General features: G+C 43.0%; 1 protein-coding gene, 2 long non-coding RNA genes and 1 gene segment (V, D, J or C); 3 read left to right on the top strand and 1 right to left on the bottom strand.

The window, feature by feature from the left end:
* LOC110204093 (uncharacterized) lies at positions 1-4,029 on the top strand. The gene is made up of 2 exons (XR_013484489.1): positions 1-58; positions 1,956-4,029. It is a non-coding gene; the product is annotated as an uncharacterized LOC110204093 (long non-coding RNA).
* Positions 1-13,844, top strand: part of LOC110204017 (uncharacterized) — a 180,725-nt gene that overhangs the window by 107,052 nt on the left and 59,829 nt on the right. The window lies entirely within an intron of this gene.
* Positions 779-8,502, bottom strand: LOC110204094 (uncharacterized). 2 transcript variants are annotated; one of them, XR_013484482.1, is made up of 3 exons: positions 8,296-8,502; positions 2,506-8,020; positions 779-1,005 (listed from the first exon to the last, which is right to left on the bottom strand). It is a non-coding gene; the product is annotated as an uncharacterized LOC110204094 (long non-coding RNA). The 2 variants fall into 2 exon arrangements; XR_013484483.1 differs by having other exon boundaries at positions 2,506-6,424; positions 7,707-8,499.
* LOC110204091 (immunoglobulin kappa variable 1-39-like) overlaps positions 8,537-13,844 on the top strand; it is a 49,570-nt gene continuing 44,262 nt past the window's right edge. Inside the window, 2 exon segments of the V gene segment in view lie at positions 8,537-8,749; positions 8,908-9,133. Of these exon segments, the coding sequence occupies positions 8,593-8,749; positions 8,908-9,133 (383 nt within the window).

Genomic DNA, 13,844 nt, shown 5'->3' with positions numbered 1-13,844 from the left:
AACTCTGAACCATGTCTTTAGAAGAAGTCAGAGAAGAAGTGTTAACCACCTGACAAAGGTAGGAGGGACAACAGATGCAGAAAGTGGACTCTGATACTGTCTAGAGTCATTCTGCTGGACTGTGCTTGTATGTTACAGGGGATGTGTTTTCTTTATTTCTTCTCAGTTTTTAATTCCGGAACGAGGTAAGAGCAATCATGAGAGGAGGAAAATAGTAGAGCATTGAATCATCTGCTTAAATGCACGAAAAAGAACAAAAGGATGTATAGATAAGCAGGACGGTTTACAGTGACAGGGATGGACTTTATTCTTTTGCAATTGTGTGAAAGAGAGGTTCATAGCTTCACACAGAATCCTCTTTCTGGGTTCTGCTGTAGGTATGGAAATGTTCTTCTCTTAGTGTGTAAGTTTAATATTAAAAACTTTAAACTGAAAAAGCACACTCAGTCAGAAACCTGCCACAGACACTCCTCTGTCCAGCATGAGGTATGGGCATTAGAGAAAAGACTTCTTGGGGAGATCATAGTAGCAAGAAAATATCACTGGAAGTTTCCCCACATGTGTGTTTCAGAGCAAACATGAAGGACGTGAAGCCAGGAAGTGGCAGTGAGGAAGAAGAGCATTCCAGGCACATGGGACAGCACTGAAGGGGCACAGAGACAGAGGAGGGTCCTTTATGAGAAAAAGAGAGAAGGCCTGTGTCACAAGATCATGGGGTGCTTGGAAGTGGGTAGAGTGTGAGGAAATAGGAAAGGGAGGAATTGACCAAGGGTCTGAATGGATTTAAAGGATTTTTTATTCAGTCGTGGAGGTAATACAGAGGGACTGTAGTTTCTGGAGTAGGGAGGTGATGCGGTGAGACCTGCTCTCTCAGATGATCAATTTAACAACTGAGTGCAGCACTGGCTGGAGCAGGGAGAGAGTGGAGGCATTGAAACTAACAAGATGGCCATGGCAAGAGTCCACCCTTGAGATGATGAGTGCCTGATACATGGTGACAGCTTTCTGAGTAGAGAAAACAAGGGGAAAAAGGCACCTGAATAACCATTTCACCCTTTTGGCCTTAGTTTCCTCCACTACAAAAGGAAAGTTTGAAACCAGCAATCCTTTTTTTTTTCTTAGTTTTTAGAAAGATATAACAGAAATAGAGAAGAGAAGAATGAATATATTCTCTCTCCCCACATTCAACAAAAATTCGAAGGACACATTCACCCCACAACACCTAGTAGACCAGGGCATCTCCAAGTTGCCTCCATCTCAATTTCATCTAAACCTGGGCCCTTAAATCTCTTTAAATTTTGTTGGTTCCTGGTCTTAGTTGTCTTCCTAAGTCAGTTCCTCTCTTTCTTTTTTAATTTTGTTCTTTGCATAGACACTTATCAACTCTTGGTCTCTAGACCCAGAGTCATTTCATCTCTCCTGGGAAGGCAGACAGACTTCCCCTGCTTATAACCACAACTGGCCATTTGCCACAGCCACCACCATGTACAGCCTGAGGCAGGTACATTTAATACAGCAATAAAAGAAAAAGGCCACAGGAGGTCTCACTTTCAAGGAAATACAATTGGGCCACTCCCTCCTTGTGCATATAACCACTCCTGGGGTCCTTCAGCTCAGGGTGGGCCAGCACTGTTTTGCATGGTGATAGCCAAGGCACCTTCTCAAACCCAGCCTGAGATACACATATCTCCCATCTGTCTCCCTCTGAGCCCAGAGCTCTCTGCCTCCACCTCTGCCAGGATCACAATGCTCTCCCTGTCCTTGTTCCACTGGTTGCTACTGCTCTAGCCTCCAGGTAGGACTTCCAATGAGCCATAGTTTGACACCAGTTTAGAGACAGAAGGAGTTTTCCAGTGGGAATCTCTGACAAAGCCTAAGGGTAAGGGAACTACCTCCTGCTTTCACTGTCTCTACACAGGATGTTTCATTCACTGAAATCTCATCTTCTCCTTTAGAATGCCAGGCAGCCATTGAGCTGACCCAGTCCCCACCCTCCCTCTCTGTGACGTCAGGAGACCAAGTCACCATCAGCTGCAAGGCCAGTTCCAGCATTAGCACAGGATGGCCTGGTACCATCAAAAACCAGGACAGTCTCCCAAGCTCCTGATCTATGCTGCTTCCACCCTGCAGTCTGGGGTCCCTGTCCGGCTCAGTGGCAGTGGCTCTGGGACAGACTTCACCCTCACCATCAGTGCAGTGGAGGCTGAGGATGTGGCAGATTACTACTGTTCTGTGTATTATAGTACTGTATTCCCATAGTTTTCAGCCCTGAACAAAAACCTCCCCAGGCTGCTCAGCTCTTCAGCAGAGGGCAGCAGCTGCTTCCCCAGAGTCACAGGCTTGGGGCAACTACTGCCCTCAGGGGAGAATTGGGCCCAATTCAGCCCTGCTGCAGGAGCCATTTGTCTCAGGGACACTGGTTGAGGTAGAAAGAGTAAGAAGAGAGAGAAAAAGGAGGAAGAGAAAGAATCTTCTGTCGGCTGTGCTTTAGCCAGGTCCACAAACCTTTCCATGGGTCTGCTGCTCATTCTTCCTCTGTGATATGCTCCCAAACTGAGACCCCGAGACATGAGCTGGCCCTCAGGAGTAACTGTAGACAATGCAGGGTAATGGGCCTGGACTCTCAGCTCTGACTGGTTTTCCCCAGCCAGGACAGACAAGGTGTGTGGAACAGTCCCTAAAGTTCTTGAAGCAACCTCATCTATAGGATGGATCCAGTCTTTCTCCTCACCCTGGGAACTCACTGGCACTGTGCAGTCATTGTTGTCTGTGATCTGCCAGAACACATGTGTGAAAACCTCATTTGAAGACCTCAGGCCTGCTATCCCTATTCCCATAGGGCCTGAATACTGCCCTCCCCATGAAGAGGGGCAGGGCCTAGAGAAAGCAGCAGCAGCACTGGAGCCAGATCAGAGAGGGGGTAGAGGAATTACTATTCATGACCACAAGCATACAAGCAGTCAAGGGCACCAAAACAGTCAGATATAAACACACATACAGGCACACACACACATATACACACAGAGTTAGACATACACATACACACACAGGCATACACATACATATACACACAGAGATACACACACATACACACACAGGCACACACACAGGCACACACACGCAACACACACACACACTCACACAAACATATATATAGGCAACCAGGTTGAAGGTAACTAAGGGGTCTCAAAGCCATTGCAGAATTAGGGGTGTCTACCCCAAGGCTGTGAAGGCTTCCCCTGGTGGAATAGGCAGATGAGAACAATCCATTTCAATGGCCATGAAGGCAGGTGAAGCAGGAGCCGTGGAGCGCTTGGAGCTTGGTTAACATCAAACAAGCCAAGGTTACCCACTGCATGTCCAGCCATCACCAATGGACTGTGATCACTGTGGAGGGAGACAGAGGCTGACAACTTCATTCAACTGTGCTGCATTTAAACGCAAATCACACAGGAATCAAATGACATCACCCATATCATTTTGCCATTTCTACCTGTCTCAGAGAGCCGTGGTGACAGGAGAATGATGAAGCAGCAAGTGCAGATATATTGGGAGCTGTAGTCACAACCCTGCACCAGGCAACCCAGACCACAGGGTCATTTCTCACCGGAAGCAGCAGTGGCATTCAGCAGCCTCCTGGGTGTCTGAGCAGCCTTTTTGAAGGACCACACTGTTTACCTCCTGGTGGGAGGAAGGGGCTAGTAAAGGTGCCCTAAAAATTCTCGACTTACCCAACCCTGGCCTGTTACCGTTACAGGAAGGGATCCTACCCTGTGGTTGAAAGATAAAAAAATGTACAAAAATGGCTGCAAAGACGATTCCACTCACCATCAGTAAAAGGAATGTGCACACACTTAGAGACAACACCAAATCCAATAGACCTGAAAGAAGAACAGCTCTTGTTGCAAGGGAACTCAGCAGGTAAACCATTCAAATAGCAGCCCTCAATGAAACTAATTCCTGTACCTGAGAGAAGAATCTTGTAAAAATTGGAGGGTCCAACAATAAAATGAGCTCTTCTACCCTTTATATTTATCAAACAGATACTTTAATAATGGGAAAATTTCTTCATTTTCTTTGCCATTATCCATACAATTAATGTGTAAAATCCATTGAGAACTTTTCACCAAAACATGCTGAAAGCTTGAATTTCCATGAGAGATAAGTTGTGTGCATCTATATAGAAGTTAATCATAGCAATAGTAATCATAGTAACAGAAATAGAGGTCTACATAGAGTTCTTAGAGAAAACTGTCTAATCCTGTTGCTTTTCTCAAAATTTAATATTGGGTTTAATTAGAAAATGATCACATTACATCTTTGTTTCATTACTTTGTCTAAAGATTTCCCCCTTAGTAGAATATCATCCCTATATTATTATTTTACTAGAAATATAGGTTAAAAATATAAGACATTCATAGTTGCTACCTATTATAGTAACTCAGAGATACTCCAGTATCAATCTACTATTTAATAGATTTAGTATTGTATTTACAAAACTTCTTGAGTATAGAAATTTGCTATGAAAGGCAAAAGAGGGACATAGTTGGAAAAATGTCCTATATCATAACAGAAGGGGAAAACTCCCTCAGCTATGTTTGATTCCAGGCATGAGTCATATCTCAAAGTTAATCATGTAGCCACAAGGTGTCAAAAGCAAGGCTCAGGATTAACCAGTTGAGAATTTTCCTTTTCAGAAAGAAAACAATGAGGAAACAGAGTCAGGAGAATCCTACCAAGGCCCTGCCACCATCATCCCAAAAACTTTTCCCTGTACACACATTCACCTTTAGCAGTGCCCAGACTGCAGTAGATGCCTTTTTCTACCATTACCTTCAGGACAGTTCAGACAACTACATCTGTAATCAAAGCTTAAAACAATAGTAAATTACACTCCTAAGAATTTTTACCTTAAATAGCAACATTTCACTTAGCTTAGGGCTGAATATCCTTCCTGATGTTTCCCTAACAGTTAGTATTTCATTTATCCTTTATGTGGATGGGGGATTATGCAGCCATAAAGCAAGGAAGTGCCCCAGACTCAGGATATGTGTGCAAGCTTATTCTGATCTTCTGGTTGCTGACACAGCAGGAAAATGTCAGGTTTGCTCAGAGACCATCCCAAAGGATTGATGGCGTCTCAGTCCAGAAGGACTTAAATCATCTTCTCTGATTGGCCAGTCCATGTTTTTGGCCTTCATTGGGTAATGAAGGGCTCAAGCAGGTCTCACATCCTATACACCACATCTAAGCTCAGCAAACTCTAAGGCATCCCAGAGCCTTCAAAGAGTCAGAAGGCAACAACACCCCAAGGCACAGGTGACAATTCCTGATCTTGTTCTTCTACACACCCAACATTCCCATCTCCATGACTTTGTACTGGATAGATGACAGGCAGGCCCTCCCCTCTACCTTTTAGAATCCTCACAGTCTTTCAACACTAGGCTTGTACCTGAGAAGGTGGCTTCACTTTCCCCCTGAAAATTCCCTCATCTTTATTTTGCAGATGCTTAGGTAAGAATATGTTGAATATCCAGCTGCAAATGTATCCATAAAGTCTACCACAGAGGAATCATGTAATCAATTGCTTGTGGAATGAGTGATTGATTGATTAATTGATTGATTGATTGATTAACAAGTCCTACTTAAGAAGGGAGTATCAAGTCCTGAAATCACCCAGAGCCACAAGTAGAGAAATAAAGCTTCTTTAATGGAGATCCTAGGGTACCCAGCCTGCCACCCTGGGGGATGTGCCATGAGTGCACAGCAAAATGGATTTCCCAATCTTGAGATCCATGAAAACTTCTTTTGCCTTTAGGAAGGACGAGGAGAAGCTAGCAAGCCCTAGTCATGAGATTCCAGCTACTTTGGGCAATCTGAGCAAGGAAAACCACTTCATTCTGGCTGTTTTCTCCTTCATGACACAAATCCTGACAGATGGGGTAAGAACATTATGGGCCAGTCTGGTTCCAGCTGGTTTTGTTTACAGGGAAAGATTCCAAGGTGAGCGCTGCTTGTTGTTGTTTCTTGTTTATCCTTCTTTTTTGGAAGAGGCCCAGTGATATCAGGCAGGGGATGTCTTGACTTGCCAGTGAATTGGATTTAAGTGAGGCAGGGGCTGTGCAAAGACATCAGCCTCACTCTCTCCCTCTGACCCATCAGAGGCCTGTGGTAAGACATAGGTCAAAATGATAGGCAAGATGGCCCCAGATGTAGTGGGAGAGAGGTCTTTCCCAGGTCTCAGTTTTTCATTTCTCTTTCTCAGGTTTCAAGAACCATTGACACTCATCCTGATCTATGTCTTGCCACCGGACCCCATGGCTCTGGAGAAAAGAGTGAGGCTGGTGACTTTACACAGCCATGCCTTGCTTGAATCCAACTCCCTGGCAAGTCAAGACATCACCTTCCTGATTTCATTGGTCCCCTTTAAGAATGAAGGAAAGATCAGATGTAAATAAGTGGAAAAATATCAGCTGCTCATGGGTGTGCCTGGCCAATATAATCAAAATGACAACTCTACCCAAATTAATTTACTTATTCAGTTCCATTCCAAAATACAAAGAATTGTTTTATAAACTTATAACAACATTAATTTTGTTCTGGAAGAACAAAAGCTCCAGAATATGAAAGGAATTAATTAAACAAAATGCACTGGAAGGTGGCCTAGGTGTACCAGATCTACAAACACTGAAAAGCAGCCATCATCAAAACTACTTGGTACCAGCAAAGAAATACAGTGGTAGTTCACTGGAATCCATTAAGTACACAAGACACAGTAGTCAATGACTATAGGGATCTACAGTTTGATAAACTCAAAGACTCCGCCTTTTAGGATAAGAACTAAGTATTTGACAAAAAGTGCTAGGAAAATGAAAATGGTATGGTAGAAATTAGGTGCAGCCCAACGTCTTCCACACCATGTCAAGATAGAGTCAAAATGAGTACATTATTTAGATATAAAGACTGATGCTATAAACAATTAGGAGAGCAAGGAATAGTTTACCTGGCAGATCTATGGAGAAGGGAAGAACTTATGACAAAAGGAGAAAAAGAGAACGTTGTGAAATGCAAAATGGTGACTGTGATCGTATTAATTTAAAAGTTTTTGCACAAACAAATCCATACAACCAAGATTAGAAAGGAAGCAGAAAGCTGGGAAATAATTTTTACAGCCAGTATCTCTGATAAAGGCCTCATTTCTAAAATACAGAGAGAACTGACATAAATTTAGAAGAATACAAGTCATTCCCCAATTGACAAATGGTCAAAGGATATGAACACGTAGTTTTCAGATGCAGAAATTAAAGCTACTTATAGTCACATAAAAAAAATGATCTCAATCAATATTGATTAGAGAAACACACATTAAAAGAACTCTGAGGTACCATCTCACACCTATTGCATTAGTTAACATGACAGAAGAGGAAAATTATAAATGCTGGAGAAGATGTGTAAAAATTAGAACACTAATGCATTGTGGGTGGAGTGGTAAGCTGGTGCAAATATTTAGAACTCAAAATCTTCTAAAAGAGAATGTTGTAAACTAAAAAGAAACATATTTTTAAAAAGAATGAAGTACAAATAACAATCTGTGAGGAGTAGTAGCTGCCCCACTGGGGATCCAACTGTTCAGTTCCAGCTGGGCAATGCTCCTTTCCTCTCTCTTTCCTTCCTCATTACTTTCGTATAATGAGTTATATACTTACAAATGGGTGCTCTGACCTTCATGCCCTGAATCCTAACAGAAGCGGTAAGAATGTCAGGGGCCACCCTGGCTCCAGCTGGTTGTCTACAGGGAAACATTCCAAGGTGGGGGCTGGTCGTTGTTGTTTCTTCTTTATCATTCTTTCTGGAAGACGACTAATGACATCAGGAAGGGATAGCTTGACTTCCAAGTGAACTTGACCTAAGTGAGGCAGGGCTGTGCCATGACATCAGTGGAGGAAAGGACAAGATGTACTTTAACAAGAAAATAGCAACTGAAAGACCATTTTGCTCCTTTTGGCCTCAGTTTCCCCATCTACAAAAAAAAAAAAACGTTAAGACCAGCAATTTTTTTTTCTTTCTAGCTTTCAGAAAGATATAACAGAAACACAGAAGAGGAGAATAAATGTTTCTCCTCAACAACACAAGGGACACATTCTCCTCGCAACACCTAGTAGACCATAGAATCTCCAAGTCCCCCCCCACACACATACACACAACCGTCTCCATTCCATCTAAGCCTGGGACCTTAACCCTCTATAAATTTTGTTACTTCCCTGGTTTTACTTTTCTTTCTAACTCAGCTCCGACCTCTCTTTCTTCACTCGGTTCTTTGCATAGACCCTTGTCAACTCTTGGTCTCTAGACCCGGAGCCATCGGATCTCTCCTGGGAAGGTAGATAGGCTTCCCCTGTTTATAACCACAACTGGCCACCTGCCACAGCCACCACCATGTCCAGCCTAAGGCAGGTGCATTTAAAAACAGCAATAAAAACAGAGGCCATGTGAGGTGAAGCCTTCCAGGAAATACAATTGGGCCACTCCCTCCAACGTGAATATAACCACTCCTGGGGTCCTTCACTTCAGGCTGGGCCAGCACTGTTTTGCATGGTGATATCCAAGGCACCTTCTCAAACCCAGCCTGAGATACAAATATCTCCCATCTGTCTCCCTCTGAGCTCAGAGCTCTCTGCCTCCAGCTCTGCCAGGGTCACAATGCTCTCCCAGTCCTTGCTCCTCTGGATCCTACTGCTCTGGCCTCAAGGTAAGACTTCCAATGACCATAGTTTGGCATCACTTTAGAAACAGGAGTTTTCCAGTGGGCATCTCTGACACAGCCTGAGGGTAAGGGAACTACTCCTGCATTCACTGTCTCTACACAGGATGCTTCATTCACTGCAATCTCTTTCTTCTTCTCTTTAGAATCCCAGGCAGCCATTGAGGTGACCCAGTCCCCAGCCTCCCTGTCTGTGGCTGCAGGAGACCAAGTCACCATCAGCTGCAAGACCAGTTCCAGCGTTAGCAAGTACATGTCCTGGTACCAGCAGAAACCAGGACAGTCTCCCAGGCTCCTGATCTATTATGCTTCCACCCTGCAGTCTGGGGTCCCTGACCGGTTCAGTGGCAGTGGCTCTGGGACAGATTTCACCTCACCATCAGTGCAGTGGAGGCTGAGGACGTGGCAGATTACTACTGTTTTGCGGATTATAGTACTGCAGTCCCACAGTGTTTCAGCCCTGAACAAAAACCTCCAGGCTGCTCAGCCCTTCAGCAGAGGGTAGCAGCTGCTTCCCCAGAGTCACAGGCTTGAGAAAACCATCGACCTCAGGGGAGAACAGGGCTCAGTTCACTCCTCCTGCAGGAGCCATTTGTCAAAGAGACCCCGGTTGAGGTAGAAAGACTAAGAAGAAAGAAAAAGGAGGAAGAGAAAGAATCTTCTGCCTGGTAGGCTTTAGCCAAGGACCACAAATCTTCCCATGTCGTCTGCTTCTCATTCTTACTCTGTCCTCTGCTCCCAATCCTAAGTCCGCAGACCTGAGCTGCTTCTGAAGAGGAAGCTGTAGACAATGCAGGGGAATGGACCCGGACTCTCAGCTCTGTCTGCTTTTCCCCAGGCAGGATAGACAAGGTGTGTGGAATAGTCCCTAAATTTCTTCAGGCAACCTCATCTATAGGATGGATCCAGTCTTTCCCCTCACCCTGGGAACTCACTGGCCCTGTGCAATCATTCATGACTCCCATCTGCAGGAATACATGCCTGAGAACCTGATTTGAGGACAACAGGCCTGCTATCCCTATTCCTGTAGGGCCAGGATACTGCCCTCCCATGATGAGGGGCAGAGCCTGGACAGAGCAGCAGCAGCACTGGAGCCAGATCAGAGAGGGGGTAGAGGAATTAGCATTCATGACCACAAGCATGCAAGTATTCAAGGGCACCAAAGTACTCGGATACACACACACACACACACACACACACACACACACAGAGGCACACAGACACACATACAAACACAAATATAGGTAACCAAGTTAAAAGTAACCAAGGGGTCTCAAACCTTTCGGTGAATTAGGGTGTGTCTACACCAAGGCTGTGAAAACTTCCCCTGGCAGAATGGCAGATGAGAATCATTCGCTCCAATGGCCATGAAGGTAGGTGAAGCAGGCCGTGCAGTACTCAGAGCTTGGTTAAACACTGAGGACTCTAAGGTCACCCACTGCATCTCGAGCCATCAACAGTCATCTCGACTCTGTCTTGCTGCTGGACTCTGATCACTCTGGAGGAGAGAGGGAGGCTGTCCACTTCATGCAACTCTGCCTCACTTAATCACAGTTCACACATGAATCAAAAGATGTCCCTTCTCTGGGTCACTGTTAGGGATTCGATGGCTCAAAGGGAGGGTAAACAGCAATTGCCACTGTTCTGAACAGACACCCTAGGATCTTCCAATTCCAAACTGTTTTGGGAGTAGATCTCCCTACCTCACCTGGCTGATTGGAGCTTGGTTAGACACCAAAAAGGCCAAGGCCACCCACTGCCCGTCCAGCCATCACCAGTCATCCTGACTATCCTGCCAATGGACTGTGATCACTGTTGAGGGGAGAGGGAGGCTGACAACTTCACGCAACTGTGCGGCACTTAAAGGCAAATCACACATGAATCAAATGACATCACCCATACCTTTGGTCATTTTTACATATTTCAGAGCCCTGTGGCAAAAGGCAAGTGACAAATAGCAGGTGCGGACACACAGGGAGCTCTCCTCACAACCCTGCACACAGGCTACCCAGGCCATAGGGTTGTCTTATCACTGGAGGCAGCAGTGGGATTCAGCAGCCGCCTGGGTGTCTGAGCAGTATTTTTGAAGGACCACACTGCTCACCTCCTGGTGTGAGGAAGGGGCTAGAAGGCTTGCCCTAAAAATAGCTCAATCTTACACTTGCATCTTACTATAATAACCTCAGATGTTCCAGCACCAAGCTAGTATTTAATGGATTTAACAAGCTGGTTACAAACTTTTATTACAGAAATGGACCATAAAAGAAAAGGGACAAAAAACTAAAGTAAGGGAACAATGTTTCCCTAACTTCATGTCAATTCCAGACGGATGTTATGTAATGACCAACTGCATTGAGCCAGGCTTAAAGTCTGCCAGGTGTCATAGTGGGCAAAGGGAGTCAGGAGAACCCTACTTCAGCTCATGCAAAATACTCGTCCTCTCAACCTTCCCATGAGAGCCCCCTCTGCAGTTTATACATGCAGTTCACAGACCCACTAACCCCTCCCTACAGGGTTGCTGGCATCATGAGTCAGTGGCTCATCTTGATAACCATACCTGAAGTTACACTCAGAATAAAGTCAGTTATCACTCCCATAAGGTCGTGAATTGCAAGTTCCCTAATCAGTTTCAGAGGTGACTATGATCTCACATTGGTTAGGGAACCTCTTTAAAGTGGGCCTGAAGTAGTTTGCATGCATTCCTACACATGTTCCTCCTTAAATATCATAAAATACTTCAGGAATTGAATCTTATACATATGAAAGTTCAAACACTAATTTTGAACCCTTCTTTAGGCCATGGAATGAATTCAGATCAAAACAGCAAGATCTTCCCCATTTACAGCTCATTACATGCTGCTCCATTGAGCTGCTGACTCCCACTTTATTTCTCAGAAAACATCTATTAAGGCCATTCCAAGGACACAACAAACCTAGGAATGAAATTCACACGAGGTTTGGACATAATTGTCATCAGTATCAAATTATTACTGCAACAAGTTGGCTTGGAAATGGAAAATTAGTAGGCCTTCTAAAAATCACACAAAATTTTCCAAAACATTTCTTCATAAAAGTATTTCCCTTTCTTAAAACAGCTTACATTTATCCTCTTACTATACCAGAATAAATTAATTACAAGAAGATTTCATAAGGTCCTTTCTTTGCACAGTTACCATGTTTCCTTTCACAAAAATACTTGTGGAAATACTTGATTTAAATAATAACTTCAAATAACTTAGTTAACAATCTTAATGTTCATAAATGAGAACTTAATAATTTTAGCTGAAACTTCCCTTTAAATATAGACAAAACATGGAAGTTTACAATTTCTTAAATTATAATACTTCAAAAATATTACAACACATGGTCTGATAGAATGACTTAAGAGCTTCCTAACACATTCATTTTTTCCTCCTTTTCTCTGACAGTACAATGCTTAATCTAATAACATCTAGATTATAAGAAAAATTGTTTTTTAACAGCAAAGGTGATACAATTGTTTACCTAATTACACAATTTAGAATTGTAACAATACCCTACACATTATAGTGTACTTAAAACTTAAGGCCACCACAATCAATTTAGGTAAATGCATTTCTAAATCACCTTGCACAGAGAATCATTCATCTCATCATTCTTATGTTGAAACTACAACCTGCAACCACCTTATAATTTTCATAATAGCCAAGATTTCAAATGAAAAATCTTCTTTCAGAGTAAATATCAGTATTAGTATTAGTATTATTACTTGATTGTAACCAAATATACTTGATTAAATGTTAAGTTTTCAAAAAGATTTGATTACATCCCTTTCTTTTTAAAAGGCCCAATTCCTATGCAACAAAATCTAGATTAAAACTTGAGAAATACAGTAATAACACCAATAATAAACTTCAAATGACATCAATTGCATTTTCTGATTATCACATATAGAAGTTATTGATCTTATTACTTTTGGTATTTCAAAACTACTTCAAAGTTATCAGGTGTGCAGCAATTACTTTAAATTAGAGAGATAATATTAATGTTGTCTAGCATATGCCAGTTATTTCACAATCATGGGATCCTCATAACTTCTCTCAAAAGTGACTTCTACTATTACCTCTTACAGAACAGTAAACCGAGGTAAATAGACTTAAATCAAATCAAATCTGGATTTACAATCGCTAATGATAAACATTTAAAACTCTTTTTAAAAGTCCAGGTACTCTTAGTCCTTTGAAAGGAAATATTGCCCATAAATTCATAGATTCTCTTAGAAAGACACGTGGTTACAGTTCTCAGCTCTGAGTAACTTTTTCTCTCCACTTCCTTAAGGGAGCTGAAAAGTCTCCATTTTTGAGCCTTATTAAAAGATAAAGCTACCCTAAAAAAAGGTTAAAACTACCCTAAGCATTCCATCTCCTGTGATTTCCAGACGGATGCATAAATTTGACACACTTTAAAATCACCTGTAATCCAAGTCAGCAAAAGGATTTGGCCTGGCCAGAGAGACCTGAGGAATTTCAATCAATGCTGATGGGGTGTGTCCAGTTTTCTTTGAACCTCACCTTCCTGATGTCATTAGTCTCTTCAAGAAAAAGGATGAGTAGCAATCTGTGAAGAGGAGTTGCTGCCCCACTGGGGACCAATGTTCCAGCTCCAGTTAGGCCATGCTCCTTCCCTCATTCCTTCCTTTCTTCCTCAATTTCTTTCTTCCTCTCTTCCTCCCTATGGAAAATCATACACTTGCATTTGAGGGCTCTGACTAAAGAAATATAAATTGCTTGTGACTGAGCTCTGCAAACCCAGGCTTTGATAAAGCCCATTCAGATTCAAATGGACATACTTCGCTATGATTTCAATCCTCAATACTCTGGCTCTCACTGATTGGCCAATAATAACTCCCAGTCCAAGCCTCTCTGTTTGTGATCTCATAGCTCAAAGCGAGTGTACGTAGCAGTTGTTCCTGCTCTGGACAGAAACCCTAACATCTTCCCCTCCCAAATTGTTATAGCAGTAGATGTCCCTATCTCACCTGGTTGGAAATGCAACAGCTGCTCACAGGCTGGATCCCACTGTTGATTGGCATGGAAACTTTGTT

The sequence above is a fragment of the Phascolarctos cinereus genome, unplaced genomic scaffold, assembly GCF_003287225.1.
Source record: "Phascolarctos cinereus isolate Bilbo 61053 unplaced genomic scaffold, phaCin_HiC Scaffold_2;HRSCAF=192, whole genome shotgun sequence".
Taxonomy (NCBI): domain Eukaryota; kingdom Metazoa; phylum Chordata; class Mammalia; order Diprotodontia; family Phascolarctidae; genus Phascolarctos; species Phascolarctos cinereus.
This window is presented reverse-complemented; position numbering and strand designations above follow the sequence as displayed.